Source organism: Musca domestica, unplaced genomic scaffold, assembly GCF_030504385.1.
Source record: "Musca domestica strain aabys unplaced genomic scaffold, Musca_domestica.polishedcontigs.V.1.1 1, whole genome shotgun sequence".
Classification (NCBI taxonomy): domain Eukaryota; kingdom Metazoa; phylum Arthropoda; class Insecta; order Diptera; family Muscidae; genus Musca; species Musca domestica.
Genome location: NW_026712114.1, coordinates 32,572,947 through 32,600,754, shown reverse-complemented (window position 1 = coordinate 32,600,754; position 27,808 = coordinate 32,572,947). Strand labels below are relative to the sequence as shown.

At 34.0% G+C, this 27,808-nt stretch overlaps 7 protein-coding genes across 7 annotated transcripts; 4 read left to right on the top strand and 3 right to left on the bottom strand.

The window, feature by feature from the left end:
- The first annotated feature begins 350 nt into the window (after nucleotides 1–350).
- On the top strand, nucleotides 351–8,346 carry LOC101896691 (endoribonuclease Dcr-1). The gene is made up of 9 exons (XM_005179866.4): nucleotides 351–1,188; nucleotides 1,252–3,385; nucleotides 3,448–3,984; nucleotides 4,110–5,490; nucleotides 5,564–6,906; nucleotides 6,961–7,093; nucleotides 7,164–7,801; nucleotides 7,861–8,102; nucleotides 8,168–8,346. The coding sequence occupies exons 1-9, from the start codon at nucleotides 572–574 to the stop codon at nucleotides 8,331–8,333; spliced, it is 7,191 nt and encodes a 2,396-aa protein (XP_005179923.1). The 5' UTR covers nucleotides 351–571; the 3' UTR covers nucleotides 8,334–8,346.
- A 121-nt stretch (nucleotides 8,347–8,467) lies between these two features.
- Nucleotides 8,468–9,855, bottom strand: LOC101896509 (signal recognition particle 14 kDa protein). Its single transcript, XM_005179865.4, has 4 exons — nucleotides 9,699–9,855; nucleotides 9,554–9,626; nucleotides 8,993–9,093; nucleotides 8,468–8,743 (listed from the first exon to the last, which is right to left on the bottom strand). Exons 1-4 carry the CDS (start codon nucleotides 9,720–9,722, stop codon nucleotides 8,612–8,614), a joined length of 330 nt encoding a protein of 109 aa, XP_005179922.1. The 5' UTR covers nucleotides 9,723–9,855; the 3' UTR covers nucleotides 8,468–8,611.
- A 1,391-nt stretch (nucleotides 9,856–11,246) lies between these two features.
- Nucleotides 11,247–13,036, top strand: LOC101897160 (26S proteasome regulatory subunit 4). Its single transcript, XM_005179869.4, has 3 exons — nucleotides 11,247–11,403; nucleotides 11,458–12,429; nucleotides 12,504–13,036. The coding sequence occupies exons 1-3, from the start codon at nucleotides 11,401–11,403 to the stop codon at nucleotides 12,846–12,848; spliced, it is 1,320 nt and encodes a 439-aa protein (XP_005179926.1). The 5' UTR covers nucleotides 11,247–11,400; the 3' UTR covers nucleotides 12,849–13,036.
- Nucleotides 12,802–13,656, bottom strand: LOC101901182 (uncharacterized). The gene is made up of 2 exons (XM_005179894.4): nucleotides 13,464–13,656; nucleotides 12,802–13,322 (listed from the first exon to the last, which is right to left on the bottom strand). Exons 1-2 carry the CDS (start codon nucleotides 13,551–13,553, stop codon nucleotides 12,948–12,950), a joined length of 465 nt encoding a protein of 154 aa, XP_005179951.1. The 5' UTR covers nucleotides 13,554–13,656; the 3' UTR covers nucleotides 12,802–12,947.
- LOC101896984 (probable DNA-directed RNA polymerase III subunit RPC6) lies at nucleotides 13,385–16,572 on the top strand. Its single transcript, XM_005179868.4, has 4 exons — nucleotides 13,385–13,542; nucleotides 15,506–15,902; nucleotides 15,970–16,221; nucleotides 16,289–16,572. The coding sequence occupies exons 2-4, from the start codon at nucleotides 15,510–15,512 to the stop codon at nucleotides 16,523–16,525; spliced, it is 882 nt and encodes a 293-aa protein (XP_005179925.1). The 5' UTR covers nucleotides 13,385–13,542; nucleotides 15,506–15,509; the 3' UTR covers nucleotides 16,526–16,572.
- A 2,955-nt stretch (nucleotides 16,573–19,527) lies between these two features.
- Nucleotides 19,528–21,434, top strand: LOC101897337 (zinc finger protein-like 1 homolog). Its single transcript, XM_005179870.4, has 5 exons — nucleotides 19,528–19,829; nucleotides 19,891–20,002; nucleotides 20,070–20,263; nucleotides 20,335–20,587; nucleotides 20,649–21,434. The coding sequence occupies exons 1-5, from the start codon at nucleotides 19,728–19,730 to the stop codon at nucleotides 20,945–20,947; spliced, it is 960 nt and encodes a 319-aa protein (XP_005179927.1). The 5' UTR covers nucleotides 19,528–19,727; the 3' UTR covers nucleotides 20,948–21,434.
- A 138-nt stretch (nucleotides 21,435–21,572) lies between these two features.
- On the bottom strand, nucleotides 21,573–24,109 carry LOC101901353 (D-beta-hydroxybutyrate dehydrogenase, mitochondrial). Its single transcript, XM_005179895.4, has 4 exons — nucleotides 23,708–24,109; nucleotides 22,270–22,675; nucleotides 21,848–22,209; nucleotides 21,573–21,776 (listed from the first exon to the last, which is right to left on the bottom strand). Exons 1-4 carry the CDS (start codon nucleotides 23,809–23,811, stop codon nucleotides 21,635–21,637), a joined length of 1,014 nt encoding a protein of 337 aa, XP_005179952.1. The 5' UTR covers nucleotides 23,812–24,109; the 3' UTR covers nucleotides 21,573–21,634.
- Nucleotides 24,110–27,808: the final 3,699 nt, after the last annotated feature.

The window sequence follows — 27,808 nt, the reverse complement described above, 5'->3', positions numbered from 1 at the left end:
TTTCGCTGCCAAGCATACTCACCTAACTTCAGTCTCGTTATGGACACAACCCATACATGTTTCATCCTTTTTGAGACTGGACTTAGAGGCAGAACCTGATTGAATGGAATCAGAAAAATGAAAAACGAACACAGATGTAAGAGCTGCTACAAAACAACAACTTCTATTTTTTTTGCTATGGTTCAGTTTGTTTGTCTTTAAAAATGTCTAAATTAATAGTTATGTGGACCTGTCCCGTATTTAACAATGCCAACATAATTCAAGTACTTTAGCAACCATAAAATTCTTAGAAGTGTCAATTTTGCAGACTGGTTCCGCGTTCATTTAATGAGTGCTCCCAGCTGATTGCGTTTTGCTCATGTCTTTTTCGTAAACAACAGAGGTATTCGGTGTTTTACTTTCACTTTATTTTTTATCGGCATTCTTTTTTGCCTTTCTTATTTGTTTCGTTGGGGACGTCTTTCATTTTGGTATCCCAAATTTGCACCGCCTATCGTCTCCACAGAGGGGAGCGTTGCAAATTTCTAAGTTCTTACAAGCAATCGGTTCCATCCAATAATCCATATCCACCATGTCATTTCATTGGTGCGATAATCTGCATACAGCAGTTTTTAGTCCTCGTGACTATCAAGTTGAACTTTTAGCTGCTGCATTTGAGCGCAACACCATGATATGTTTGGGCCATAAATCGTCCAAGGAATTCATTGCGTTAAAACTGTTGCAAGAATTGGGACATAAGCAACGACTGCTAGATAACAAAATTGCTATTTATCTTAGTACGAGCAAGGCGCCGGCAATGTTTACAATGTTGCAACACTTAACAGATTTGAGGGTATGCCAGGAGCCAAGCACTACTTTTGATGATCTGCCTCGGGGGTTTAATGTTTACATTTTGCAACCGAAAACATGTCTACATTTGATGCGCGAGGGTGTTCTCAAGATGGAAAAAGTATATTTGCTGGTATTGGATGATTGTCATCAGGATACATTATTTGCAGACATGCGAGAAATATTTAGTAGTTTTTATAAAATCGAAGACCTACAAGATATGCCAAAAGTGTTGGGTCTAGCTGGTCCTTTGCATAGTGCGGGTTGTGACTTAGCTGAACTGTCTGCAATGCTTAATGGCCTAGAAAAGACCGTCAAATGTCGAACGGAAACAGCAAGCGACATTGTCACAGTTTTAAGGTAAATAACTCTAGATTCTTTTAGAAGCTTATCAAACAGCTTAATTGATTGATTCAATTTTAGATATTGTGCCAAACCTTTTGAGTATATCGTCCAATGTGCTCCATACAAACAAGATGAATTATGCTACATACTTCAAGATGTTTTACTTACGCGTAAAGCTTTTCTCAATAATCATCGTTATGATCCATTCGAAATATATTGTACCGATGAGTTTATAGAAGAACTGAAAGACATTCCAGATCCCAAAAAGGAACCACTCGAATTTCTTGAGACTATGCTACAAGTATTAATAGAAATGGGACCATGGTCAGCAGATCGTGTGGCGTTTAGCATGTATCAACGTATTGAAAAACAAAAAATAAAAACACCCCACGAACGCCATTATATTCTATTATGTTTGGTGAATACTGCATTGTTGGAAGTTCACGCTATATGCGAACAAAATTTCCGTAAATTTAAAAACAATCACAAGGAATGTGTTGAGAAACATTCAAGCCCCAAGGTTCTTAGGTTACTGGAGGTGTTGCGGCTTTTCAAGCCCGATGACACATCAAGTAAGAATGATACCATTAAAAGAATTAGCAGTGAATTAGATCAAATGGATTTTCAAAAGCTGTCACGTATCTTGGAGACAAAATGTCACAGTGTTGAACAAGCTGTGGAAAAGCAACAACTAGAGAGTAGATCTATTGTGGAGAACTTAGATTCGATTATAAAGCCAGAATTTCAGGCCAAATTGAATGCAGAAAATGCTCAACAAAATATTGGCGAGAGTGAAAACAAAACACTCAACAACAAATTGAAAAAGACTGAAGATATTAAAACAACAAGTTCCAATATCCATGGTCATCATCATTCAGGAACACATCATAATCGCCCCAAACGGAGACCATTTCGGCGACACAATCGGGACCATAATGATGGTGCTGATACACTGTGTTCAATTATATTTTGTAATACGAACTATACCGCACGTGTTCTTTTTGAGTTATTGGCTGAAATGAGCCGACACGATCCAGATTTAAAATTTATTAAGTGTCAATTTACTACAGATCGTGTTGCTGATCCAATAACTGAACCAAAAGAGGCCGAATCGGAACATCGGCGACAAGAAGAGGTATTGAAACGATTTCGAATGCATGATTGTAATGTTCTGATAGGTACTTCGGTTTTGGAGGAAGGGATAGATGTTCCAAAATGTAATTTAGTGGTACGCTGGGATCCACCTACAACATACCGTAGTTATGTGCAATGTAAAGGTAGAGCAAGGGCTGTTCCAGCATATCACGTGGTATTGGTTGCTTCAGAAACCGATATTTTGAAGACCACAAATGAGCAGTTGAGTGACAAAAGTCATCGATTACTATGTACATTATCTGAAGATCAAGACAAATGTCTAACAGACTCCGAAAAATCCGATAAAGAAGAGGACGGAGAAGAAAATAAAATCAATGGTATTTCGACCAAACAAAAATTTGTATATGGCTCCAGTAAAGGAACAATTAAGATATTAAATCCAGAAGTAATTACAAACAAGCATCCCTCTAAACAGACTTCCAAGGGAAGTGACATTGTTCTAAAGGAAATAGAAGATGTTCCACTAGCAATTAAGGATGCCAACGAGATTGTTGGGACAAATGTTGAGGAAAATAAAAAAGTCGCGGAATTAAATTCTTCAAGAGAAAAAGAAAGTACTTCAAATTGTGGAAATGATTCTATAGGTGCAATGTCATCAAGTGATGATAATGATTTAGAAAATTCTGTGATAAAATCCAATGATGATTATAAAGTATACGATCTAAATAGTATTGCGGAAAAGGATCAAACTTCAAGAAAAACTGCTAATAATAAAAAAATTAATGCAACCGAAGAAATAATGGAAAGATCGTGTGAAAATTATAAAGTCTTTGATTTAAACAAAATCATGGATGAAGTATCGAATATTAAAGAAACAAAAGTAGTGGAAAATGAAGATCATGGGAATGAAACTTCACCGAAAAAAGATTCAGATTTGAAGAATGACACTGTTCCGGAAAAAGAAGCAAAATACTTCCAATGTCTTTTGGAAGACAAAGTTGTTGAACCCGAAGAAAAAGTATTGAGCAATGAAGAGGAATCGATAAAATTTTGCAACATGATAAAAACCACCGATGACATTGTGAAACAAATGGCAGAGTATAGAGAAATTGAAAAGGTGATATAATAAACATTTTCAAATATCAAATCCTGTAGAATAATGCTGTCTTTCGATTTCAGATGCTTCTACAAAGATGTGCCAATATTGAACCCGAAGAAAATGAACATCGTGAAGCTGACATTTTTAATAAATGTATTAAACCATACAAACCATTAGCTCAGTTGTTAACAGGAGCCTATGTTGATCTCAGTAATTCCATAGCATTAGTCAATAAGTATTGTGCCAAATTACCCAGCGATACATTTACCAAATTAACTCCACTCTGGAGATGTGCCCATACCATACGTAATGGTACCACTATGTATCAATACACCCTAAGACTACCAATAAATTCTCCTCTAAAATATGATATTATTGGCTTACCTATGCCCACCCACGTCTTGGCAAGACGAATGACAGCCTTGCAAGCTTGCGTTGCGCTACATTCTTCCGGTGAATTGGATAATAATTTGCAACCGATTGGAAAGGAAGGTTTCAGGCCTCTGGAACCAGACTGGGAAAATTTCGAACTTGAGGAACAAGATGAGAAAATTGTACAAGAAAATACAGAACCAAGGCCGGGTACAACAAAAAGAAGGCAATATTATTATAAAAGGGTATGTGAGTCAAAAAATTCCTTTAATGAAATCTTTAAATAAGTGCCTACATTAATTCATTTAAAAAGCAGTAGTAATTTAAAGTAATTAAACATCAATGAGAGTTTTCATTTTTTATCTTACAGATTGCCTCTGAATTCTGTAATTGCCGCCCCACGCCAGGTGTGGAATGTTATTTATATTTACTTGATCTTACCCTCCAATGTCCTATACCAGAGGAGCAAAATACTAGGGGTAGAAAAATATATCCCCCGGAAGACGCTACCCAGGGCTTTGGCATTCTGACACTCAAAAAAATTCCCAAAGTCAGTTCATTTCCAATATTCACACGATCTGGCGAGGTAAAAGTTTCATTAATACTACATCCGCAGCGCATTGTGTTGTCTAAAGAGAATATCACCTCCATAAATACATTCATAAATTATACATTCACAAAGGTATTACGACTGAAAAAGTTTTTAATGCTTTTTGATCCGGAATCAACAGAAAATTGTATATTCATTGTACCAACGGTGAAAACAAACGATGGCGACAAAAACAAAATTATTGACTGGACATTTTTGGATTTAATCGAGCGCAATGCTAATATGATGCCAACACCTGTACCGGAAGAAATGAGACATGCCACTGAATTTTCTGCGGAGAAATTTAGGGATGCCGTTGTTATGCCTTGGTATAGAAATCAAGATCAACCTCATTACTTTTATGTAGCCGAAATATGCCATCAATTATCACCGCTTAGTATATTTCCCAGTATGAAATATCATACATTTATGCATTATTATTATTTAAAGTATGGCTTGAAAATTCACCCGAAACAACCATTGCTGGATGTAGATCACACAAGTGCTCGTTTGAATTTTTTAACACCTCGTTATGTGAATCGCAAAGGCGTTGCACTGCCAACGAGTTCGGAAGCGACAAAGCGGGCAAAACGAGAAAATTTAGAATTAAAACAAATTTTAGTGCCAGAACTTTGCACTGTACATCCCTTCCCTGCTTCCTTATGGCGAACGGCCGTATGTTTGCCTTGTATTTTATATCGTATTAATGGTTTATTGTTAGCTGATGACATACGTAAAAAGGTTGTAAACGATATTGGCTTGGGAAAACCAGAATTGCCAGAAGAGAAAGAATGGCCCATGCTGGATTTTGGTTGGAGTCTCAGTGATGTTCTGAAAAAATCTAAAGCAACTAAAGCCCAACAGGCAACTGAAGGGGATAATGGTGCTAAAACGGGGACACACAAAGAGAACGAATCAAGCAAATCCCAACCCCCTTTGGAAGACGATCCCATATTTACGGAGGACTCAAATACTGATAAAACTATTAATGAAATTGTTCAAGATGCAGAACGCAAGCTAAGGGAGGAAGGTGGAGGTTTTGTGGAAATTGGTACATGGTCAAATGACATGGCTGCTGATATAGATTATAAATTGCGTTCAGATTCGGATAGCGATTATGATGAGCTGTTTGACGGGATTCTTCCACCAACAATAAAACTTTGTAAGTTGTTACGCTATTCCATGCCGCTCTAGAAATATATTTTTTTATATGTGTCAAAATCTTAATTCCCTAGGCGGAAAAGCTGCAAGGGCAACTTCACCCACATTCAAAGATATTTCCTTAGATGAGGATGCTGAAAAAGAAAAGAAAAAGGAAACATCGCAATTTAAATATTATGATTCGGATGAATCACCATACGAGTCTAGTTTTGCCAGCGATGCCGAAATGGATGATATGTACGACGATATTGATGACATCGTTTTAACATCCAAAAATGAAGCAGAGACAATTGAAACTGAACAGGACATTGAAAAATTGAATAAGCAGCTCTCCATAATACAGGAAACCAAGGCTAATGAACGTGACTACCAGGAGACCAAAAATCTATTAGTTGGTTATAATTTTATTGACCTTAAAGAACAGCAATCAGAGGAACTTCAGCGATCTATAGAAGATTTTAAGACATCGACTCAACGTTTTGTTGAAGAAATACAAAATTCGGGTATGCTAGTTGGGTATGATCAATCGATAAAATTGTTAAACAAGAAGATCAACGAACCTGGCTCCGATAAAAATGCTTTCGATTTGTGTTTGGACACATTTAAAAAACTTCTTCCCTATGTTCGAGAGGTCGATTTGCAAAATATTTTAAGTCAAGGTACATTAAAGTATGTTCTATGCATGGAAACCTTACATGATCTCAATTTGCAATGGATAAAAGAACATCCGGAAGAAACTTTCACAATAGAAGGATGTGGTGATTTATTTGATAATTTTAATGATGCTTCTAACCTTTGTATTGGAGAAGATAAGCAATCAAAAAAAATCAAATTAAATTTTGAAATTCAAGGCAAAGAATATCCCTCAATAGAAAAAAGCAAGAACAACCAAGAGGACTGTGATATTTTAAAATCAAACGAGCAATCTGTGTCCACATTTAGTTTCGATTATCAACCTGATTTGGCTACTCACCCTGGGCCAAGTCCAAGTATTATTTTACAAGCTCTAACCATGTCCAATGCAAATGATGGCATTAATCTGGAAAGGCTGGAAACTATTGGTGATTCATTTTTGAAATATGCCATAACTACATATTTGTACATAACCTATGAAAATGTCCATGAGGGCAAACTCAGTCACTTGCGATCAAAACAAGTAGCTAATTTGAATTTATATCGTTTGGGTAGACGGAAACAACTGGGTGAATATATGATTGCTACCAAATTTGAACCTAGCGATAATTGGCTGCCTCCCTGTTACTACGTGCCGAAGGAATTGGAAAAGGCATTGATTGAAGCCAAAATTCCTCCACATTATTGGAGTCTGGTGGATTTGGTTAACATTAAAAAACTGACGAATGCGGAAATATGCGAACTTGTTCGGAAAAAAGCCGATGAATGGGGATGCAACTTTACGGTAACTTGAATATAACAGTGTCGAGTTTTAGTTTATGAATGGTTTTGTTTTAAGGATCCGGATGAAATGAGCGACGTGGCTGACAGTGGTGGAAAAATTGACCGAGAATGGGATGATCGAAATAATATACCATATGAATTTTCCTGTTTTATACCCTATAACTTAGTATCTCAACATAGCATTCCAGGTAATGTTTCAATATGGTTTAGATTTCTTCTTCTTTTCATAAAGCTCTTTAACATATTGTGTATGCACAGATAAATCAGTTGCCGATTGTGTTGAAGCCCTAATAGGGGCCTATCTCATCGAGTGTGGTTTGAGAGGCGCTTTACTCTTTATGGCATGGCTGGGGATAAGGGTAATTCCATATGAACGCATACCCTATGATCCCAACAAGCCCCGAATACCGGGAAGTACATTGCCTGATTGTGATAATATGATCACTGTGTATGGTTCATGGTCGCCGCCAAAGTCACCTTTATTACATTACACACCAAACGCTGAAGAGGCGCTGGACGCACTCCTACAGGGATATGAAGAATTTGAAGAAAGTCTGGGCTATAAATTTCGTGATCGTTCATATTTGTTACAGGCCATGACACATGCTTCATACACACCAAATCGTTTAACGGATTGTTACCAACGTTTGGAATTTCTCGGAGATGCTGTATTGGATTATTTAATAACCAGACATTTGTATGAAGATCCCAGGCAGCATTCACCGGGAGCACTAACAGATTTAAGATCGGCTTTAGTAAATAATACAATATTTGCTTCGTTGGCAGTTAGACATGGCTTCCACAAGTACTTTCGCCATTTATCGCCTGGTTTAAATGAGGTTATAGATCGATTTGTACGAATACAAACAGAAAATGGCCACAGTATAAGTGAAGAGGTTTGTGTTTTTATTCTTATTGGAAGTGTAAGGCACTGATAATAAAATTTTTGTTTCAGTATTATCTACTGTCTAAAGAAGAATGTGATGACGCTGAAGATGTCGAAGTGCCAAAAGCTTTGGGTGATGTATTTGAATCAGTAGCAGGTGCTATTTTCTTAGACTCAAATATGTCCTTGGACGCAGTGTGGCGTGTCTACTACAACATGATGCGACCTGAGATTGAGCAATTCAGTAACTTCGTGCCAAAGTCACCTATCCGAGAATTACTTGAGTTGGAGCCGGAAACAGCCAAGTTTGGGTATGTTTACAAAAATATATTAGTAATAGGTTTCGAAAATAACTATTCCTTTTTTATTTTTACAGCAAACCTGAAAAATTAGCAGATGGTCGACGTGTACGTGTTACTGTGGAAGTCTTTTGCAAAGGAACATATCGCGGTATTGGTAGAAATTATCGCATTGCAAAATGCACGGCTGCAAAGTGTGCTCTACGTCAATTAAAGAAAAAAGGTTTAATAGAGAAACGTTAACATTTTTTCCATTTTTAATTAGTCTATAAATATTTGTGCATTGTGTAGTTAGATTATATAAAAATTACCATTATTACAGATGCATGTTATTATGTGTATTGTATCTACAAACTTTCTAATAAAACGATCAACAATTAAGTTTTTTTCATATTCAAAATAAAATTTCATTGTGTTTTACGAACGAACACACTGTTCATGTATTGTAAAAAATTACCATTAATGCTAAAATAGTTTTTAATGTTAAGCAATATTTAGGAATTCAGTAAATCAATTGAACTTTATCCCTTGGCGGCTTTAGCTTTGCTTTTGACTTTTTTAACACGTTTCAAACCATCCATATTACTTTTCATAAACTGGCCGTACATGGTCAACATTTTGGGCACATCTTCGTGTTTAACAACAGTGGAAATCTATAAAAGAAGTTATGTTAAACTGAAATTTCTATTATCATTCGCACTTTCGACACGATTGCGTCCTTAAATAGACGTAAGATGTGAGATTTTCCAAAGGAATTATGAATTGTCCATACCGACGATTTTTGAAAAAATAATTTAAGAATCATGTTGCGAAAATTTAGATAGAAATATAATTATAATTAACGAAATCGTGTCATGCATGCCAATTGTAATCAAATTAAATTTGCCTTTTTAAGTAAATACCTTTTTCGATTTTGACTGAGCTCTCATAAGACACAAATACTCCTCAGGTTCTGGTAGGGCAGGCTTCCCTTCGCGTGGTTTTGGTCTGTCATGACCATTATCTGAAAAAAGAAAATAATTAATTTAGGATCAACATAATTCTTTATAAATACGAGATTATGCATTTAAGGCGGTTTGGTCTGGGATGAACGAATTAGTAATTGTATAGAAATGTTGCAATGGCTTTAGGCCAACAGATTTTTTAACACCGTGGGATTTTCACCAACAGACTGGTTTGGCTCGCTGTAGTCATTTGGAAAAACATTTTATATTGAATAAGCTAAATGTTTTAAAGTTCGGATGAATCTGCAGTAGTGTTCCATATTACAAGCCATAACTGTTTTGTTTTGGGTAGCTCCCCATCTTAGGAAATATTAATTAATTTACATCGTTGTAATGTAAAGGAGTTCATATTTGTTTTCAGAATTATTTATTCTGTACAAATCCCAAAAAAATTATATTGGAATTGTAGACCAAGTTACTGTGGACAAATTACTCCGAGACAACAATTTGACTACTTACAACGTTTAAATGTGACGGTAAATGAAGAATCTGCCTTCGCTGAGGACGCCAGCTTCTCCAGGCGAAGTATAAACTAAAATAAATAAATTAGTATTTCATATATAAACATAATAAATGTATTATAATGAACTAAATCTAAAATTACCGATGAATTATCAAGCAAGACCATTCTAATACGTTGGCAGGTTGGACGACGTTCCAATAGGTGTGTGTAGATCGATTATGTTTTCTTCATTCGTGACGGACGAAAACTAGTGTCAAAAAGACATTTAAATAATAGGGATGATCACCTACTACGAAACATCTTTGCTTTTAAAGCACTAATTATTTGTAAAACTTCAGTTGCCTCAAGCTCAGTTTACACGAAACATCGGTGTGGTATGTTAAACCCTGTACACATATACTAAAACTGTCAATTTAATTAAAACTGTCAATTCTCCACTGGATTTTGATCTTAAATGTACGCAATATAAATTATAGTAAACTTAACTAGCTTTAAGATACATAAACATGTTGGTTCATTGTGTTCACACTATAAAGCCTAATTCATATCAAACATGTTCTAATGAAAGTAGAAGTATAGAGTTTGATACAATATCGCTTGATAACATCGATATGTCATATTTTTCAAAATTTAAATTTTTTTCAAAAATAAGTAGATTTTTATATATTTTCTTATACGACGCCAATCGGAGGTTGTTATGATATGATTTTTTCAACAAATTTAACGAAATTGAACAACTTTTTATTCAAATTTGCCTGTTTCACAACGACAACTAGTTTTTATACTAAAGACAGTAGCATATATTTATATAATATTTATATGTAATCGTGTAAGAATTTTTTCATGAAATTTGTTGCAGTGGATTAATTAAATATAAAATATGAATATCTGGAAATACATCTGCCCATGTCACAATCACAGAAGGTAGAACAAAGCTGTAATTTTCTTTCTGGCTTTATATTTACTCAATTGAAAGTGTAGTTTTGGAGCACTTAATTTATCAGAAAAAAGTCTAAAATATACAAAATTGAACAAATACATTTCTCAATATAAGTGAGTACGAATATTGCATTACAATTTTTCATAATTTCTTGAAAGAAAATAGTGTCATAATGATATAGGATTATTACAGTACGCTGAAATATAAATGGGTTATCCCAATGGATTTAGATTACAATTGTCATATCCATTACGCATACTTTAAATAAATCCTCCTGAAGTAGGTTAACCCATGGTACAATAAAAAGGTAAGGTAGAGCTACCAGCTGATTATTTTTTTTTCTAAGTTTGCCCGAGTTCTGCAAATTTTGTGTTTGTATTTGTTGTTTTGAAAAATAAAAACAAAAACAAAACAGGGCTGTATTTCTGTATTTTTCCGAAGCTGTTCTACCTCCTCATTGTACCATGGGTTTACCCTGCAAATAGTTCTAACGTAAACATGGATAATTTTGGATGCAGATTGTGTTTTTGATAGATTTTATTTTTTTAATTTCCCAATTATTGTGTTCCTTGACGGATCAAAAGTAAGTTATAAACTATATCATTTAATTTCGGGGATTTGTTTTTATAGAATCCTATTTGTGTGGAAAATACCTTCGTTTTCCTTTAATTTTTAATTGTTTTGTCTATTAAAGAAAGGTAAACAATGACTTGCGTCAAAAAAACGACCAGCTCTGTTATCTTTTTGGCTCATATTCGATCTATATATCCCTAATTCCATCCATTCTGCATCGTCATTTGTCATTTCTACAGAAAGAAGCCGAAATTTGCGAAAATTGCAAGCAATAGCGACAAATTATTTGTATAACAAATAAAACATTTCTTAAATACATAAGTTGTAATCATGGTAAGTCCATGAAGAGTGAATCACTATTCCTTGCTAATTATGAAATCATTTTAGGGACAAAATCAATCGTCTCAAGGCGGATCTGGAGACAAGAAAGATGACAAAGACAAAAAGAAGAAGTATGAACCACCAATTCCTACTCGAGTTGGTAAGAAGAAGAAGCGGTCAAAGGGTCCCGATGCGGCTATGAAACTGCCACAGGTTACCCCGCATACTAGGTGTAGGTTAAAATTGCTGAAATTGGAACGCATCAAGGATTACCTTATGATGGAAGATGAATTTATACGCAATCAGGAAAGACTTAAACCCCAAGATGAAAAGAATGAAGAAGAACGTTCTAAGGTTGATGATTTGAGGGGAACACCTATGTCTGTTGGAAATTTGGAAGAAATAATCGACGATAATCATGCAATTGTATCCACCAGTGTGGGATCGGAACACTACGTTAGCATATTGTCGTTTGTTGATAAGGATCAACTGGAGCCTGGTTGCTCTGTACTATTAAATCACAAAGTTCATGCTGTAGTTGGTGTCCTTAGTGACGATACAGATCCCATGGTCACGGTAATGAAATTAGAAAAGGCACCTCAAGAAACATATGCTGATATTGGTGGTTTAGACACACAAATTCAAGAAATTAAAGAGTCCGTGGAATTGCCTTTAACACATCCAGAATATTATGAAGAAATGGGTATAAAACCACCGAAAGGTGTCATTCTTTATGGTCCTCCAGGTACTGGTAAAACATTATTGGCCAAGGCTGTGGCAAATCAAACATCAGCTACATTTTTGCGTGTTGTTGGTTCGGAATTAATTCAAAAATATCTGGGCGATGGTCCAAAATTGGTTCGTGAACTTTTCCGTGTTGCTGAGGAGCATGCACCCTCTATTGTGTTCATCGATGAAATTGATGCTGTGGGCACTAAACGTTACGATTCCAATTCGGGTGGTGAAAGAGAAATACAGAGAACTATGTTGGAACTGTTGAATCAGTTGGATGGTTTTGATTCCAGAGGTGACGTAAAGGTAACATATTAAAAACAAAAAAGTGAATATAGTACAATTTTTTAAAACACATCTATTTTGAATGCACTTTCTAGGTCATTATGGCAACCAATCGAATTGAGACTCTGGATCCTGCTCTTATTCGCCCGGGTCGTATTGATCGTAAAATTGAATTCCCCCTGCCAGATGAAAAAACAAAGCGCCGCATTTTCAATATTCACACTTCACGTATGACCCTGGCTGAAGATGTTAACTTAAGTGAGCTGATTATGGCTAAAGATGATCTGTCGGGAGCTGACATCAAAGCCATTTGCACAGAGGCTGGTTTAATGGCTCTTCGCGAAAGACGTATGAAAGTAACAAATGAAGATTTCAAAAAGTCAAAAGAAAGTGTGTTGTATCGCAAAAAGGAAGGAACCCCAGAGGGACTTTATTTATAAATGTCGAAGAAATTTAATACAAAATATAATTTACATGTACTACTAATATTACAATGCAAAAATTTTCATTTTTAAAGAAGAAAATTAAAAGATAATGAATTAGACAGAATTTGTACTTTTTGCTTGGCACTTTAATAAAGCTGCAGAATTCGGCAAAGTGTGTTCACATTCGTCGATTACATGGTCAATGTACTGGTTTTGTTTTTGCGATATGGATGTCAGGGACTCATCTTTATGTTTTGTATATTGGAAGTGATCAGGAGAAGTCGATTCTTTCAAATTCATTTTGTCGAACTCTTCTTTTTCACGCAATAGACAATTATCTGGTTCCAACTTGCTTTTGTTTATATTTTTGAAGAAATTGCGGAATTTCTCTATTTCGAAGCTGGTTCGAAATCCATCCTTGTAACCTAAATCGAATCCCTTTTGAAATACACTATCTCGGCCATCTGCAACCCCATCAGCAAAACCGATCTAAAAATAAATGAAATTAATTATTTGATTTGCCATTTTTGTTCGATTTTTGGTAGATATTGGCAACCCTCTAGTTAGTTTGTTGTCAATGACTGAAACGCGTGCTGTGTATTGACCCTATCCGGTTTATTTATTAAATACCTTTGCTGCCTTGTTTTTAATTTGCTGAAAATAGTTTTCCTCTGCTTCCTCATAATCTCTGGGTTCACCGTCACTATAGGTAAGTGGCATTTTTAGAAGTTAAAGCGATAATTTGTACTTTGTCTGTTGCAATAACTTAATATGCTTTTGTTAGATTTGTTGTTGCTTTTCGATTAGTATTGTATCAACATCAACCAGATGTTTTTGACAAGCATTCGTGTTTAGATAGTCCACTACAAAACGGTATTTGGTTGGTTTGTGTCTTAACTATTCAAATTGTTATATGGAGGGCTCACTGCTATACCGAACCAAGTCATGAAAAATAAAAAATTCCGAAATTAGTGCCAATGTCCCGGTATATGGAAACTCTGTTTACTCTATAAAGCACAATGTCAAAAAGTGTTTCGTTCCAAAGATAACGGTAAAAAACCTAAGTCAACGACTGACAATTTCGACTTTTTTCAAAGCAAAAATGAACCAAGTCAGTGTGTTTCACGTTGAATCAGTACTATTAGTGAGAACGTGTTTATTGTCGTTCAGTTTTCAGCAATATTAAAAAAAAATCAGTGTTTTCTATAAATGGATATAATAATAGCAGCACTAGTGATTTTTCCAGTAATGAAAATGAGGAATATTTGCCAGCCCCAAAAATGATGAAAACGGAAATGACGAATTTTTTATGTGTAAATATTTGTTGAAACCATGGTAAAATAAGGAAGGTAAAGTCATTTCATATAAGCATATCCATCTCTGCATTTTCTGTAATTTACCCTGTCAACTTTCCCTGCAACGTTGAAAAAAAGAAACAAGTAAAAAAGCTGTAAGTTCGGGAAGAACTTTGAATACCCTCCACCATTTGGTACAAATTTTGCAATTTTCAAAAAATTTAAATCCATTAAAAATTCAGTTAAAATCTTAAAAATACCGAATGAAGCCGTATATTAGGGTCTATATGAAAACGTGGAGCTGCACATACAATTTTCTGTCATAGGCTGTAGTATTCATTACGAACTTCAAATACTTAATTTGAAATAGTTCCGGTAAGTAATATCGCTAAAATCATCAAAACACCGAATATCGGGGGACACCGTTATATGGGGGCTATACGGAGACGTGGACCTACATGGCCCATTTTCAATACCAAAAGTCCTACAGTCATAATACGCATTTGAGTAAATTTTTATCAACTTACTTCATTTCGTTCGGAAGCTAGAGTGATTTCCACAGACGGACAGACGGATAGACTGTTATGCTGATCAAGAATATATATACTTTGTGGGGTCTAAAATGTATATTTCGAGGTGTTACAAACGGAATGACAAACTTAATATACCCTCCATACTATGGTGCAGGGTATAAAAATGTAAACATATAATTGCATGACTTTACCATCTTTTTCTACCATAGTTGAAACCTTAAATTTTCCTTTGTCCTTGTTAACATTAATTTATTATTTTTTTTTAAATGAATTTATTTTATTTTCCTAAAAATCACAATGGTTGTCAATTACAACAGATGTACACGCAGCTGCCAGCCGCTAAAGCAAAACATGACTCAAAATAAAACTCCGAAACTAGTGGGAAATTAATCGCTGAAGTGAACTATATTTAGTCATATAACGAACACCTTATTTTATTTTTTTGACTTGGTTCTCTTTAGCTGTGAAACCTTCAAATTTTATTCAGAGTAATAATGAACCAAAGTAGGTTTTTTTGTTTTTGAATATTTTTTTAGTAATATATTTAAATTATTTTTATTTTAAATTAATATCATTAGTTAATTTTGAATATAGTCTTTTACATTTTCTTTTGGTAGACTAAAATATTCCTTCCAGAAATTAATGGCAGTGCATTTACTTTACCTCTAAATATCTTCGAATTATGTTTTTATGACTTAGTTCGGTATAGCTGTGAGCCCTTCATATGACAAAAAGACTAAGGCACGTTTAAACTAGTACTCAATTGTCGGATGAAGTGCATAATCAGGGATTATTTGATGGAAAATAATAAATAAATAATATTTAAATACTATATTCAATATAGCATAATGTCGGGCGATGACATATCTCATCAAATTTTGGCGGTAATCCAGGGTATTCCGGCTGGTGCCAATAATGAAGACTTGGAAAAAAGTCTGCCTGATATAACGGCTGCAGTAAGAGTTGAAGGTCTAAATAAACTACTTAAACAGGGATCTATAGAAATTTTGAAAAAAGGAGACAAACTTTTCTATAGAGCTAAAGATCCAAAAAAGAGTGCCTTGCCCAAAGATGCCGACAATGAGGAAAAAATAGTATACGGTATCATAGAAGAAGGTGGCAGTAAGGGCATATGGATTCGTGATATAAGAATTCAATCGAATTTAAATATGACGCAGCTGAATAAAATTTTAAAAAACCTGGAAACAAAGAAATTAATAAAGGCAGTAAAATCTGTTAACGTAAGTCAATGCAAGAACGAAATATTTTTTTCAATTATCCGATAACTTTACTCGATTTCGATTGTAGGCTAGCAAGAAGAAGGTGTATATGCTGTACAATCTGGAACCGGATCGTTCGGTAACTGGCGGAGCCTGGTATCAAGATCAAGATTTTGAAGCTGAATTTGTTGATGTCTTAAATCAGCAATGTTTAAGGTTTTTGCAAATGAAACGTGATAATGCTGAAAAGAAACGTGAAGGACCGTTGGCATTTAAGCAACTCTCATGCTGTACTGTAAAAGAGGTCCATAAATTTATATCTGATTTGGGTATTAGTAAGGTAAAACTTTAAACGAAGATTTCATTTACACTTACTAATAGTATATTAATTTTTGTTCTCAATTAAGGTTAATTTGGATGAGGATGACTTGGAGACAATTCTGAAGACAGTTGTGTATGATGGAAATGCTGAAAGAATTTTAATGTCTGATGGCAGTCATGTTTATAGGGCTATAAATTCTCCCTTGGCACCACCTGGCTTAGTCCAAATGCCTTGTGGAATATGTCCTGTAATTAAAAATTGTTCAACTTGTGGTGATGTAACGCCAACTAAATGCCAATATATGAAAGAATGGTTGGATTAAAAGTAAATTGAACTTAACTAAAATAAAAATAGGTGTTTAAAATTTAATTTTTCAATGGATTTGGTTAAATAGGAAAAACTTCAAATTTACTATTAACAAATGCAACATGTTGTTTTTGTTTATTAGATAGTTTCCTCACAATGTTTAATTTTTAAGAAAAATCCCAAAAATGAATGTAACCTTTCAAGTTGAAACCAAACAGTATACATGCATAAAGTATTCTACATTTTGTAATTTTAGGAAACATGAAATATACGAATATGTTATCTAACGTGGTGTCGCTGTTCCTTAACCGCAAAAAAAAGTTTCCGAACCATCGCCTTCGGCTTTTTGTTAAGTACAACGGCGAATTTTTCTATTATTAGGCAAAAAATATGTTCACATTGCCCTGCACTGAAATTTTATATCAAAAAAGTGTATACCTATTGTACATCAAGAAATGGAATTAAATCACAAAACGTCATATCGAGTTTGACACTAGTATCACTATAGAGTCAAGTGAGCTGGGACTTGCTGTTACCTGTAACAATTATACCATGGTACTCTCCAAAAAAGGAAAACATATGAAATTTCAACAGAATTAACCGAAGAATAGTGTTCCACAAAAATAGTGATGTTAAATCAAAGTGAACGTACGGTGGTGAAAACAATAATAGACCACAGATTCATTATATCAAGCATGTCCATCAGCCATGGCAGAAGAAGATAGGTAGACGCGTCGACAAAGCTGCTGGGACATTGAACTGTCGAACCAATTTTGGATTTGAAAATGTTGAATGAAAAATTATTAAAATTTGTAGAAATTGTTGGAAAATGCCAATTGTAATAGCCTCCGAATGACGTTGTATAGGAAAACATATAAAAATCTACTTAGATTTGCAAAAACATTTAAATTTTTGACATATCAATGCTCCTAAGCGTTAATGCATCTACCTGCATTCTTCTGCCATGCCATCAGCAAAGTGCAGTGCAGTTCCAATGAATTAAGATCATATGAATATAATAATGATTTGTGTTTCTTAAAGAGTGATGATGACAAAGTATGTCCCAAAAAAATAACGAGAAGCATAGAAGCCGTAGCAAAAAAAGATCAGCGGTAAACATATTATGATGGGTGCATAACAACAATTTTAACAGCTTTCTCCGTACGACGATGTTTCCGGTTTGGATGATTATCAAACAACAGTTAACCACTTTCAGAAGATACATCATCACAATAAGATAATAACGATTGATGATTGGTTGGTTAATATTTTCGATTTAAACATTTAGAATATTTCCCCGCTTGAGTGAAACAGGGTTTAAAATCCATCTTCGTACGTAATTGCATGTAAAGTAATAAAGAGAGTGTTTAAAATCATAACCTTTTAATATTTCACTGTAGCACTGTTTTATGTTTTACTCTGGTAGAATCAAGGATGCAAGGTCGTGCAATCATATGATTACAAATTTTTCAAAAATTATTCATTTGACAACATCTCATTGTCAAAATTTGTATTTTTAAATCCATTGTACATACACAAATCAAAGATGGGAACCAGTTTTTATGTAATGTGACAATGAAAATTACAGAAAATGCAGAGATGGGTATGCTTATTTCAAATGACTTTACCTTCTTTATTTCACTATGGTTTTACTTGTTTATTTTTTATATTAAAATAAATTTTCTAGTGTGCAAGGCGTCATTTTTCTGCTCCGATAGCCTGCTTGTTTTTTTTTTTTCATTCTCAATATCTTCTTCTTCTGTTTTGTATGTTGTTGAATGTTGAATTTTGAAATTGAAAATGTTAAATGCAAAATTAATCAAATTCGTTAAAATTGTTGAAAATCATATCTACTTATTTTTGAAAAAAACATTTTTGAAATATCAATGTTCCCAAACGTTGTTGTATCTACCTGTATTCTTCTAGCATGGTTAGTGTTGTTTATTTATTTGGTTTAATTGAATTATTTTCGAATCTCATTGCAGTTATCTTTTGTTAAATGGGATTGCTTTTGAATTTTAGTTATCTTTAAAAGGTTTTTTTCACACACTTTAAAAAGCTTTTTTTTAAACATATAGTTTTTATATGTTTTCTTGTAAGCCGAATCAAATGTTATTACAATAAGCATTTTTTAACAATTTTAAGAAATTTGAATAATATTTCATTCGAAATTTTCAATTTCAAAAATGGTTGTCTATGCGACTACCTGTATTCTTCTACCATATTATGGCCGGCGAATTGCTACATCTTTTGTGGTACCTTTAAATGTCAAAACTGGCATCCAAGGCGAAAAATACATTTGGTAAATTGTCAAAATGACGTGGCCAAGGTAGATCTAACAGGTAACCGCATCGGCGAATTGCTACAACAAAGCAACTTTTGTGGTCCCCTCAAATGTCAAAATTGGCATCTAAGGCGAAAAACATAGATTCGCCATGACATTTAAAGGTTGCGGCAAATTTGTTTCAACCAATCAGAAACGAGGTGTTTGTTTACATTTTATTTTGTGTGCCTCTCGTCGTAAAAGAACGTCGCAATAAAAGTTTTTATTGTAAAACAAATAAGAGTAAAATAAGTATTAATTGCGATATTTTTTAAACCCAGAAACTTATAATGACTATATTTTACTGGTTTAAACCGCAAGTTTTCCGGGACTGCAAATGGCAAGAGTCGAATTCTTGCACTACTTCTCGTGATGTGCTTTGGAAATCTTAGATGTTGAGGCTAACTCAATTCTTAAAGCTGCACTCCATTCTAACCTCCTTCCTTCATTTTCTTTTAATTTTTATACTAGTTTTACTCTAAACTTGCTCTTAAATTATTTAAAATATTATAAAAAGTTACTTTTAGGGAAGACAACCAAGGTAGATCTAACATCTAACATAGTACATCTACCTTGGAAGACAACATAAACAAATTTGTTGTTGCATTCATTTAGGGCGAATTCTTCATTACAACAATTTGTTTTGACATTTAATGGTGCCGTCAGCTGGGCTGATGCGATTACCTAGTACATCTACCTTGGACGTGGCCTGTCATTTGAGAAAAAAATAAATAAATTGTCAAATTCCTACAAGACGACCGAACGAAAAGAATAAATAATAAAAATAATAAATGTAGTGTAATTATTTCAAACGCAAATGTATTAGAAGGAATTAAATGTGCTAGCCCTAATTTTTATTGAGAAAGACATAACATATTAGAAATACCAATCAAACATGGGTTTGTGCAAATGTCCCAAAAGAAGTGTGACGAATCAATTCTGCTTTGAACATCGCGTCAATGTCTGTGAACATTGTATGGTGCAAAGCCATCCTAAGGTAATATTGGTTGGTTTTGCGGAGTTCAGCATATGTATATAGCTAATTTTAATATTTCCAGTGCATAGTGCAATCGTATCTGCAGTGGCTCAGAGATAGTGACTATGTGTCGAATTGTACTCTATGCTCTACTGGCCTAGAAGAAGGTGAATGTGTCCGACTAGTGTGCTATCGTAAGTTGTATCCGCAAATGATGATATTATAAGTTGATAATAAATTGATATTTAAACTATTTTTCAGATGTTTTCCATTGGGATTGTTTGAATGCTCGACAAGCTGCATTGCCGGCAAATACGGCGCCCAGAGGGCACACTTGTCCTGTATGCGATACTGAAATATTTCCCACTACAAATTTGGTATCTCCAGTAGCTGATGCTCTAAAACAGAAATTATCTCAAGCAAACTGGGGACGTAATGGACTGGGTCTAACATTGGTATGTTCATGTTTAAAAACTGATGATCAATATGATTTCCAATTACATTTATATGTAATTTGTTCTTATAGTTGAGTGACGAGCAAGTTCCCAGTGCTAAGTATATTTCAAATGTGTCATCCCCATCATCAACCTCCCAAACAGCTTCAGCTCCCATGAGCAGTATGACAAAGGTTCACCACAGTAGTAGTGGCAGCAGCAATGCTATGGAACGCTCAAAAGCCAATGGTGCGGTCTTTGCAAATACTACAATGAAAAGTGACAGTCCACATTCCGTTTTACTTATGGATGCATTTAATCCACCTTCAAGTAGTGATATACACGGTAAGTTGTAAAACGTAATTCCACATTGTATAGAAATTATAGTTATTGAAAAATTCAACAGCCAGCAGCCGTCGTCCTTTGCTGCCACGACAATCGCCCATAGGTGGTACGGATCGTGATGAAAATAAATACGCTAGACGTACTCCAGCTGAAATATTTTCTCGTTGGTCTAGACGTTTTTATGCACCTTCTTCGAGACCACCTTGGAGAAGAACATGGTTCTTGGTACTGAGCGGTGTCTTGGCTTTTGTGGTACTGATATATTTGATGGCTTTGTTCGGTCGTGGAGGTTCCGACGATTCCTTGGATAGTGGTTGGGACAATTCAAATCAACAATTACCACAAAATTCACATTATTAATTTAGTTAAGAATATTGATTATCAACAAATGAAATGTTATACATAAATTTATTTTTTTTGTAAAACAAATTTCTCATAATTTTTCTTCAGAACGATTTGGTTAAAGTGTTATGTTTTACATGACTAAAGCAACTTTGAAAAGACAAAGTTTTCAGGCATCGTAGAAACTCAGTTTCTAGACATTTGGCACGAGTGTAAAAGATTCGATATGTGATATAGATCCGTGCTGGAGTTGTTTTAAATCGTATTAAAATTTATTCCTCTATAACTTTAGAACCATTTTTTAAATTTCAGATAAAGAAGTGTCAATGTGTGATATTTTAATGCCTAATATTTTAATGGCTTGTATGATGGCATTAGTCCATCATGTTGAGATATGCTGTTCTTTTGTAGTGTAGTTATAAAAATCGTTTGTAATTTGATTTGGTTTGATGTAATTTAATCAAATAAAAATAAACGGAGGGAAATATTTTTGCCACGTTAAAAATTCTAATAAGAAAAATGTGGATTGCAGTCTTTTGGGTTTGAAACTTCCAAATATTTTTTAAATTATTTTACTTTTATTAAAAAACGACTTTTTATATAAACTTCATTTTAATTTATATTTAAATATTACTTAACTAAAGTTCTAAATAAAAATATTAACAGATATTAAACATTACAAAAAACTGCTTGTTTGCAAATATTCTAGAGACAATTATTTTTACTTGTAGTCAATTGCAATTCCTTTTGAACCTGTTGGTATGTGGGCATTGCACAGAATTTTATACAGAGCCAGTCGACAAAGGGAGCAGGACAAATGCGGAATAAATAACGATACCATCTATAACTATAAACAAAAATTAAATGTTGTTTTCATTATTATTAATTTATATATTATTAAATGTTGAATTTACTTACCGCCATGGTTCATGTATGTATATAGTTTTTGGTTGACTAGTTGTTAAACATTCTTTAAATTTTTCCAATAGATTTTGATCATTTACCGCATTAGGGGGTTTGAAACCAGACACCACATTTAGATAATCATTGAATCGTTTGAAATATGCTCCATAAAATTCACGTTGCTCCTCGGTGAACTCTTCAAACATGGCTTTGGCATGTTCCTGCTGGCGTGCTGAAATATTGCTCGACATCACAAATGACCCGGGAATAAAGTTAATAACTTCAACGCCGTATTGCTGCATTTCCATGCGTAAAGAATCGGTCCAAAAACGCAATCCTGCTTTGGTGGCTGCATATGCCGATAAAGCTGGCAGTGCCTTGAAGTCCCGAAAAAATACATCAATTGAATAAAATGATGAAGTAATTATATATCTTACCTGCAGACCACAATGACTTGTTACATTGATAATACGCGCCCGATGTTGACGTATTAGCGGCATCAATGTCTTGGTTAGTCTCATCGTTCCCAATAAATTAACATTGATTTGCATTTCAATTTGCTGCCATGTTTGCCATTCGTATTCTCCGAAACACATAGTACCGGCATTATTGACCAGTGCCGTAAATTGATATTGTTGTTCATCATTTGGATTCATTATTAATTCCTGCAGACGTTTTTGTGTCTCTTCAATGGTATCCGGTTTACATAAATCCAATTCAATGGTTATCATACGCTTGGGATCGCTCAGGTGCTGCAGCAGTTTTGCACCCGGAGAATTAGCATTGTGACATGCCGAAATGACGGTCATATTCAATGAGTGGCAATACAAGGCCAAGGAAAATCTGAAAGTCAAATGTTTGTGAATGAGTTTGTTTCTGATTGAGGAAATTTCTATAGAGTGGGAGAGTTCGGAAAATAAGTTATTCTATTTGGGTCGAGATTTTTGGAATATACTTAAAAATAAATCTGAATTGATTTTAACTAAAGTAGTGAGACAAGAAGAATGATGTACCAAGTTAAATTCGAAATCACTTGAAGGTATGTATATATGAATTGAGTTATATTCATATGTATATCTCAAACTATTTTAAGAAAAACCTCTCTCTTATCTTAAGATTTATTGAAATGGGATCTGTCTTACTTAACAAGTTAACTCAAGCTCTGCGACCGTACCATATCGTACCACATATGTATTTTGGCTAAAATTAAGCTGAGAGAGCTGATTAACCCAATCACAGCGACGGTACCATATGGTGTCACTTTTGGATATCATTGAAGGAATAAACAGGTCAACAAAATGTTGGACGTGTACCGTCAAATAAACACATTGAAAGTATGTCTCCACAACGAATGGGTTAACGCAAAAATGTACTTCTGTTAAGATTAAGATAAACATTTTTGTTTTATTTAATTCTTTGGTTCCCCTTCTATTGAGCTTACGATCTCGTCACTTGGGTAAAAAAAGTTTTTTGACATAGAAGTTATTTTTAAAATAACTTCTGGGGAGAATATCCCAGACAAAAAACAAGGGAACTGATGAGAATTGGTGGCTCTTTCCAAAACCTAGGTATTCCCTACCTTACACCCTGGTAAACATTACCATCGTTCTCCACCAATAAACAAACGTTGTTTTTATAAAAACAACAATAAAGGGATTAAGGCTGAACATTTTGCAACAACAACATAACAGTGATATATTTAATTTATTAGGTTAGATTTCTGTTTTGCGAATTTGTTTTATTATTTTTTTTTTTAATTTTAATTTGTTTATAACCTGCGATTAAAATAAAAAAAATCAAAATTCGTGTGAATTATAATTTCATGCTTTCAATTTTATGTTATTCCCATGGAAAATAGTTTTTTTTACAACTTACCCCAAGCCAGAATCACAGCCAGTTATAAGGATGACATTGCGCGGTGAAACTTTCGTGTGATTGGCACCCCAGCCCAACCAACGTGATACAGCCCGGCGCAGCATATTTGTTAGTGTAAAATGTATAAGTGTAATTTTAATATTTTGCTTTTGTCACCGTTTTTATTTTCTTTCGTTTTCTGTTGTTGTTGTTGCTTATTTTTACAACAAAAGGCTCTTGAACTTCATCAAGAAGAATTAATGCAGAGAACAGCGCACTTGTTTGAATAAACTTCAAACTGAGCGTTCAGTTATTATTTTATTTCTTTTTTTTTTTGGTTGTCGTTTTAAGACCGGGAGGATGTTGCTTTCCGATTCGTGCAGTGTTGATGTTATCAATGGACGTTTAACTCTCATACTGAACAAAATGCTGTCGATACATTGGGTATAACATGCGTAGGGAAATTTTTATTCTGAATAACAGACAGCAGCAAGCCGAGCTATCAAAAATAAAAAAACAACATCATGAATGGAGAGTAAACGTCTAGTATATCGCATGCAAAACGTGTGGCAGTTTATTGTAGAGTATTGGGAGTTAAAGGGTTTTTTTGTTATATTGTTGTTGTTTTGTGATATAAAGGGTGAGATAAAAACTGTAACAAAGTCAAACGTCATAATTTATATATATATATATATATATATATATATATATATATATATATATATATATATATATATATATATATATATATATATATATATATATATATATATATATATATATATATATATATATATGTGTATATATATATATATATATATATATATATAATGTCGAAAATCAAATTTTAGAATACGTTTACATTTGTTCGAATTGGTCACGTTTGGCACGAATTATGGCCGTCACATGCTGCCCGAATGTTGCTCTGCGGTATTTATAAAAAATCAGACTATCACGCTTGAATTCGATCACGAATAATTTTTTTTCTGGAAAATTCTTAACAAAATACTTGTGTACGCTTGTAAATAATATAATGAGCTGTCACTGGAATAATCTAAATAGCTGTGGGATGAGTGGCTTAGAAATGACAGCAGTCTGAATTTGTTTGCAACTTTTTTCATCTCACCCTGTAATATTTCTCTAGCTTTTCTCTGAGTATTTGAAAATTGTTAATGATCCCATATTAAAGTCTGGAACTGAGAATATTATTTGAGAAGTAAGTTCAAGTATGTCGCCTAGCCAAGAACTATATTATATTGCTACTAAGAATATAGAGAGAAAAAATATAAATTTATTGGGAAAATCCACGGAAATGTAATTTCTTTTGCTAAAATTCTTTAAAAATCCACGGTTTAGATCAGTAACTATTTTACCAAAAATTCCTAAAATTCTATTAAAATCTTTCACTATGATGAAATGCTAATAATATTGTAATATTGTCAAAATTATTACATCAGAGAAACGTTTTTTTTAATAAAGATTTCCAATATTTAATGTTTTTGTTGACATTTTTAAAACTACATTCACGTCTCGGTATTTTCTTTAAGCAGCCTTTAACTGCTTATCATTGGCCTGAATTGAGAAAAATGCTGTTCAGTAGTCTTTAGTATGTTCTCAAATTCAAAAGTTAAAAACATTTTGTTGTTATTTCAAATGTCTTGCAACTTTCCAAATGTTTGTGATTTTCTTCTACAAATCGATAATAGTTTTGCCAAATGTTCCTTAGCAGAGAAACTTAAACGCTTTCTTTTTCCAGCTGTGAAACTTTTGTAAAAATCGGTCAAGGGTTGACGGAAATATTTGCATTTGAAATTAATAATGTGCAGAAATTTGCCTACAGTTTTGTTCTGGGCGCCTGTTGCATGGAAATGAAAAACAACTCATTTTGCACTTGCTAAAAAGTAGAACTTTCATACAGAGATTGCCATCACCACACGTGTTTTCATAAACCTTGCTTTTTACATAAAATACAAAGCATACTTTTAGGGGCTTAGAAATACTTATTTTAAAATGCGTCATTGTTTAGTGGATTTTAAATAAACGTACAATACCACAGAAAATACGAAAGTAATGTTTTTTAATTTATCTCTGAAAAATCTTCCAAATAGAATTTGACTTATATGGAACGTTACAAATAAAAAATCGTTTTGAATTCTCCTTTAAAAAAATCGATTTAGCTCTGGTAATTATTAAAAAAATATTTTAGAAAATCCACGTTTTAGTTGCTCTGGTTCTTTGGCTTGAAATACTTTTAAAATAATGCACTGTTTGCTCCGATGATCCTTTTATGAGAATCTTTAAAGAAAAAAGATCGCTATTAAGCTAAGCAATTTAAAAATTCTTAAAAAACGATTTAGCTGTCACTTCTTTTGTTAAAACTCTTTAAAAAATCACAATTTAAGTTATAATGGGTGAGATAGAAAACTGCAACAAAGTCAAACACCATAATTTTTAAATTTTATTGAATGAAAGCAAAAAATGTCGGAAATAGCATCAGTTTTTAGAATAAGTTTAGATTTGTTCGAATTGTTCACCTTTGGTACGAATTATGGTCTACAAACGGCCAATGAAACAGTCACACGCTGCCCGAATGTTGCTCAGCGGTATTTTGGCCCTTTCCCGGCGTAGCGCTTGCTTGAGGTGATCGACACTTTGGTATTTTTTAGAGCCTACCTTGCTTTCCGAAATACTCCAGACACAATAGTCCAATGGATTGGTATCCGGAGATTTTGGTGGACATTGTGTGCTGGAAATGAAGCGAGGAACCACATTTTTTGACCATTCATGGGTGGTGCATGCTGAGTGGGATGGTGCTGAGTCCTGTTGGAATGACCAAAGTCTGCGGCCAAAATGTTTGCGAGCCCAATGCTTTAATACACCCTCCAGAATATTTTCGCTATAATATTGGGCATTTATTCTGATGCCACGGTCGATTAATACGAGCAGAAAGCGACCATCGGCTGTTATGGCGGCACACACCATCCAACCAACCGAAGGTGCACATTTTCTGCTGACCTCTTTGGCAAGTAAACACGATCATTTTGCTTGTTTACAAACAGCTGGTCAACGAATGTTTTCTCATCGGAGAAAACCAAATTCGGCAGTTCACCACTTTCTGCCAAGCGAAGCAATTCTTTAGATCTTTTGAGTCTATTTTCTTTCTGTTGCGGTGTATGTTCTCGAGCTTTTTGGAATTTAAATCGATTTACTCCGAGCTCCATTTTCAATATTTGCCAAATGGAATGTTGCGATATGTTCAGTTCACGAGCCATTTTTCGGCCACTTCGACGCGGGCTTTGATCAAGTCGCTTCTTTACTTTTTGAACCATTTCTGCTACCAGTATCAAGGTAACGAGCGATGGTACGAGACACAAACTATTTTTTCACATTTAAATGCTGGAGTACTCTAATGATAGCCACTTGTGGTTTTCCAGCCAAATATAAAAATATCACGCTATCACGCTTAAATTGTTATAAAAATTCTCCAAAAAATAATGATTTAGCTTTGTTAGTCCGTTTGTTAAAAAAATCTCGTAGATGTTTATTACTTTTCTAGGAATTCTTAAAAAGAGCCACGTAATATTGTTGGTCTTTAAAAAATTCCTTTAAAATGTTGAACTTTGTTATTCTCTACTTTGTGAAATCGATTGGCTTTTAAAATACTTAAAGGTTGAGTTAACATCAAGTAAAGGTTGTTCTTTTCATATGACTTTCTAATATTTTATGCTTTCTTTAAAATATTCAAACTACATGTGAATGTAGGCATTTGCTTTAACTAGCTCTAAACTGCTTACTATTGGCCTGTATTGAAACATTTCCAGTTTAGTAGTCTATAGTAAATTTTTATATTTAATAATTGACGCGTTTTTCGTTTCTATACTACATGTCTTGCAATTTTCCAAATTTTTGTGATTTTCTACTATAAATTGACAATAATTTTACGACATGTTTCCAAGCAGGGATAGAGAGAGATCTTTTCTCTTTAAATCTATCCAACTTTTTTTAAAATCGGTTTAGATTTGACTGAAATATTTGCTTTTGAATGCAAACGTGTGTTGAAATCTGCCTACCGTTCTCTTCTGATCGCCTGTTGCATGAAAATGAAAAACAACGAAATCTGCA

Coding starts and splice junctions, on each gene's coding strand:
- LOC101896984 (XM_005179868.4), top strand. CDS start 15,510: ATGTCGGGCGATGACATATCTCATCAAATTTTGGCGGTAATCCAGGGT. Junction 15,903..15,969: donor AGGCAGTAAAATCTGTTAAC/GTAAGTCAATGC, acceptor TTTCGATTGTAG/GCTAGCAAGAAGAAGGTGTA. Junction 16,222..16,288: donor CTGATTTGGGTATTAGTAAG/GTAAAACTTTAA, acceptor TTCTCAATTAAG/GTTAATTTGGATGAGGATGA.
- LOC101896691 (XM_005179866.4), top strand. CDS start 572: ATGTCATTTCATTGGTGCGATAATCTGCATACAGCAGTTTTTAGTCCT. Junction 1,189..1,251: donor GACATTGTCACAGTTTTAAG/GTAAATAACTCT, acceptor ATTCAATTTTAG/ATATTGTGCCAAACCTTTTG. Junction 8,103..8,167: donor CCGGAAACAGCCAAGTTTGG/GTATGTTTACAA, acceptor TTATTTTTACAG/CAAACCTGAAAAATTAGCAG.
- LOC101901182 (XM_005179894.4), bottom strand. CDS start 13,553: ATGCCACTTACCTATAGTGACGGTGAACCCAGAGATTATGAGGAAGCA. Junction 13,323..13,463: donor TTAAAAACAAGGCAGCAAAG/GTATTTAATAAA, acceptor ATTTATTTTTAG/ATCGGTTTTGCTGATGGGGT.
- LOC101897160 (XM_005179869.4), top strand. Junction 12,430..12,503: donor ATTCCAGAGGTGACGTAAAG/GTAACATATTAA, acceptor TGCACTTTCTAG/GTCATTATGGCAACCAATCG.
- LOC101897337 (XM_005179870.4), top strand. CDS start 19,728: ATGGGTTTGTGCAAATGTCCCAAAAGAAGTGTGACGAATCAATTCTGC. Junction 20,003..20,069: donor TGTCCGACTAGTGTGCTATC/GTAAGTTGTATC, acceptor ACTATTTTTCAG/ATGTTTTCCATTGGGATTGT. Junction 20,588..20,648: donor TTCAAGTAGTGATATACACG/GTAAGTTGTAAA, acceptor AAAATTCAACAG/CCAGCAGCCGTCGTCCTTTG.
- LOC101896509 (XM_005179865.4), bottom strand. CDS start 9,722: ATGGTCTTGCTTGATAATTCATCG. Junction 9,627..9,698: donor TCTTGCTTGATAATTCATCG/GTAATTTTAGAT, acceptor TATTTATTTTAG/TTTATACTTCGCCTGGAGAA. Junction 8,744..8,992: donor CTCAGTCAAAATCGAAAAAG/GTATTTACTTAA, acceptor CTTCTTTTATAG/ATTTCCACTGTTGTTAAACA.
- LOC101901353 (XM_005179895.4), bottom strand. CDS start 23,811: ATGCTGCGCCGGGCTGTATCACGTTGGTTGGGCTGGGGTGCCAATCAC. Junction 22,210..22,269: donor CAAGTCATTGTGGTCTGCAG/GTAAGATATATA, acceptor CGGGACTTCAAG/GCACTGCCAGCTTTATCGGC. Junction 21,777..21,847: donor TACATACATGAACCATGGCG/GTAAGTAAATTC, acceptor TTTTGTTTATAG/TTATAGATGGTATCGTTATT.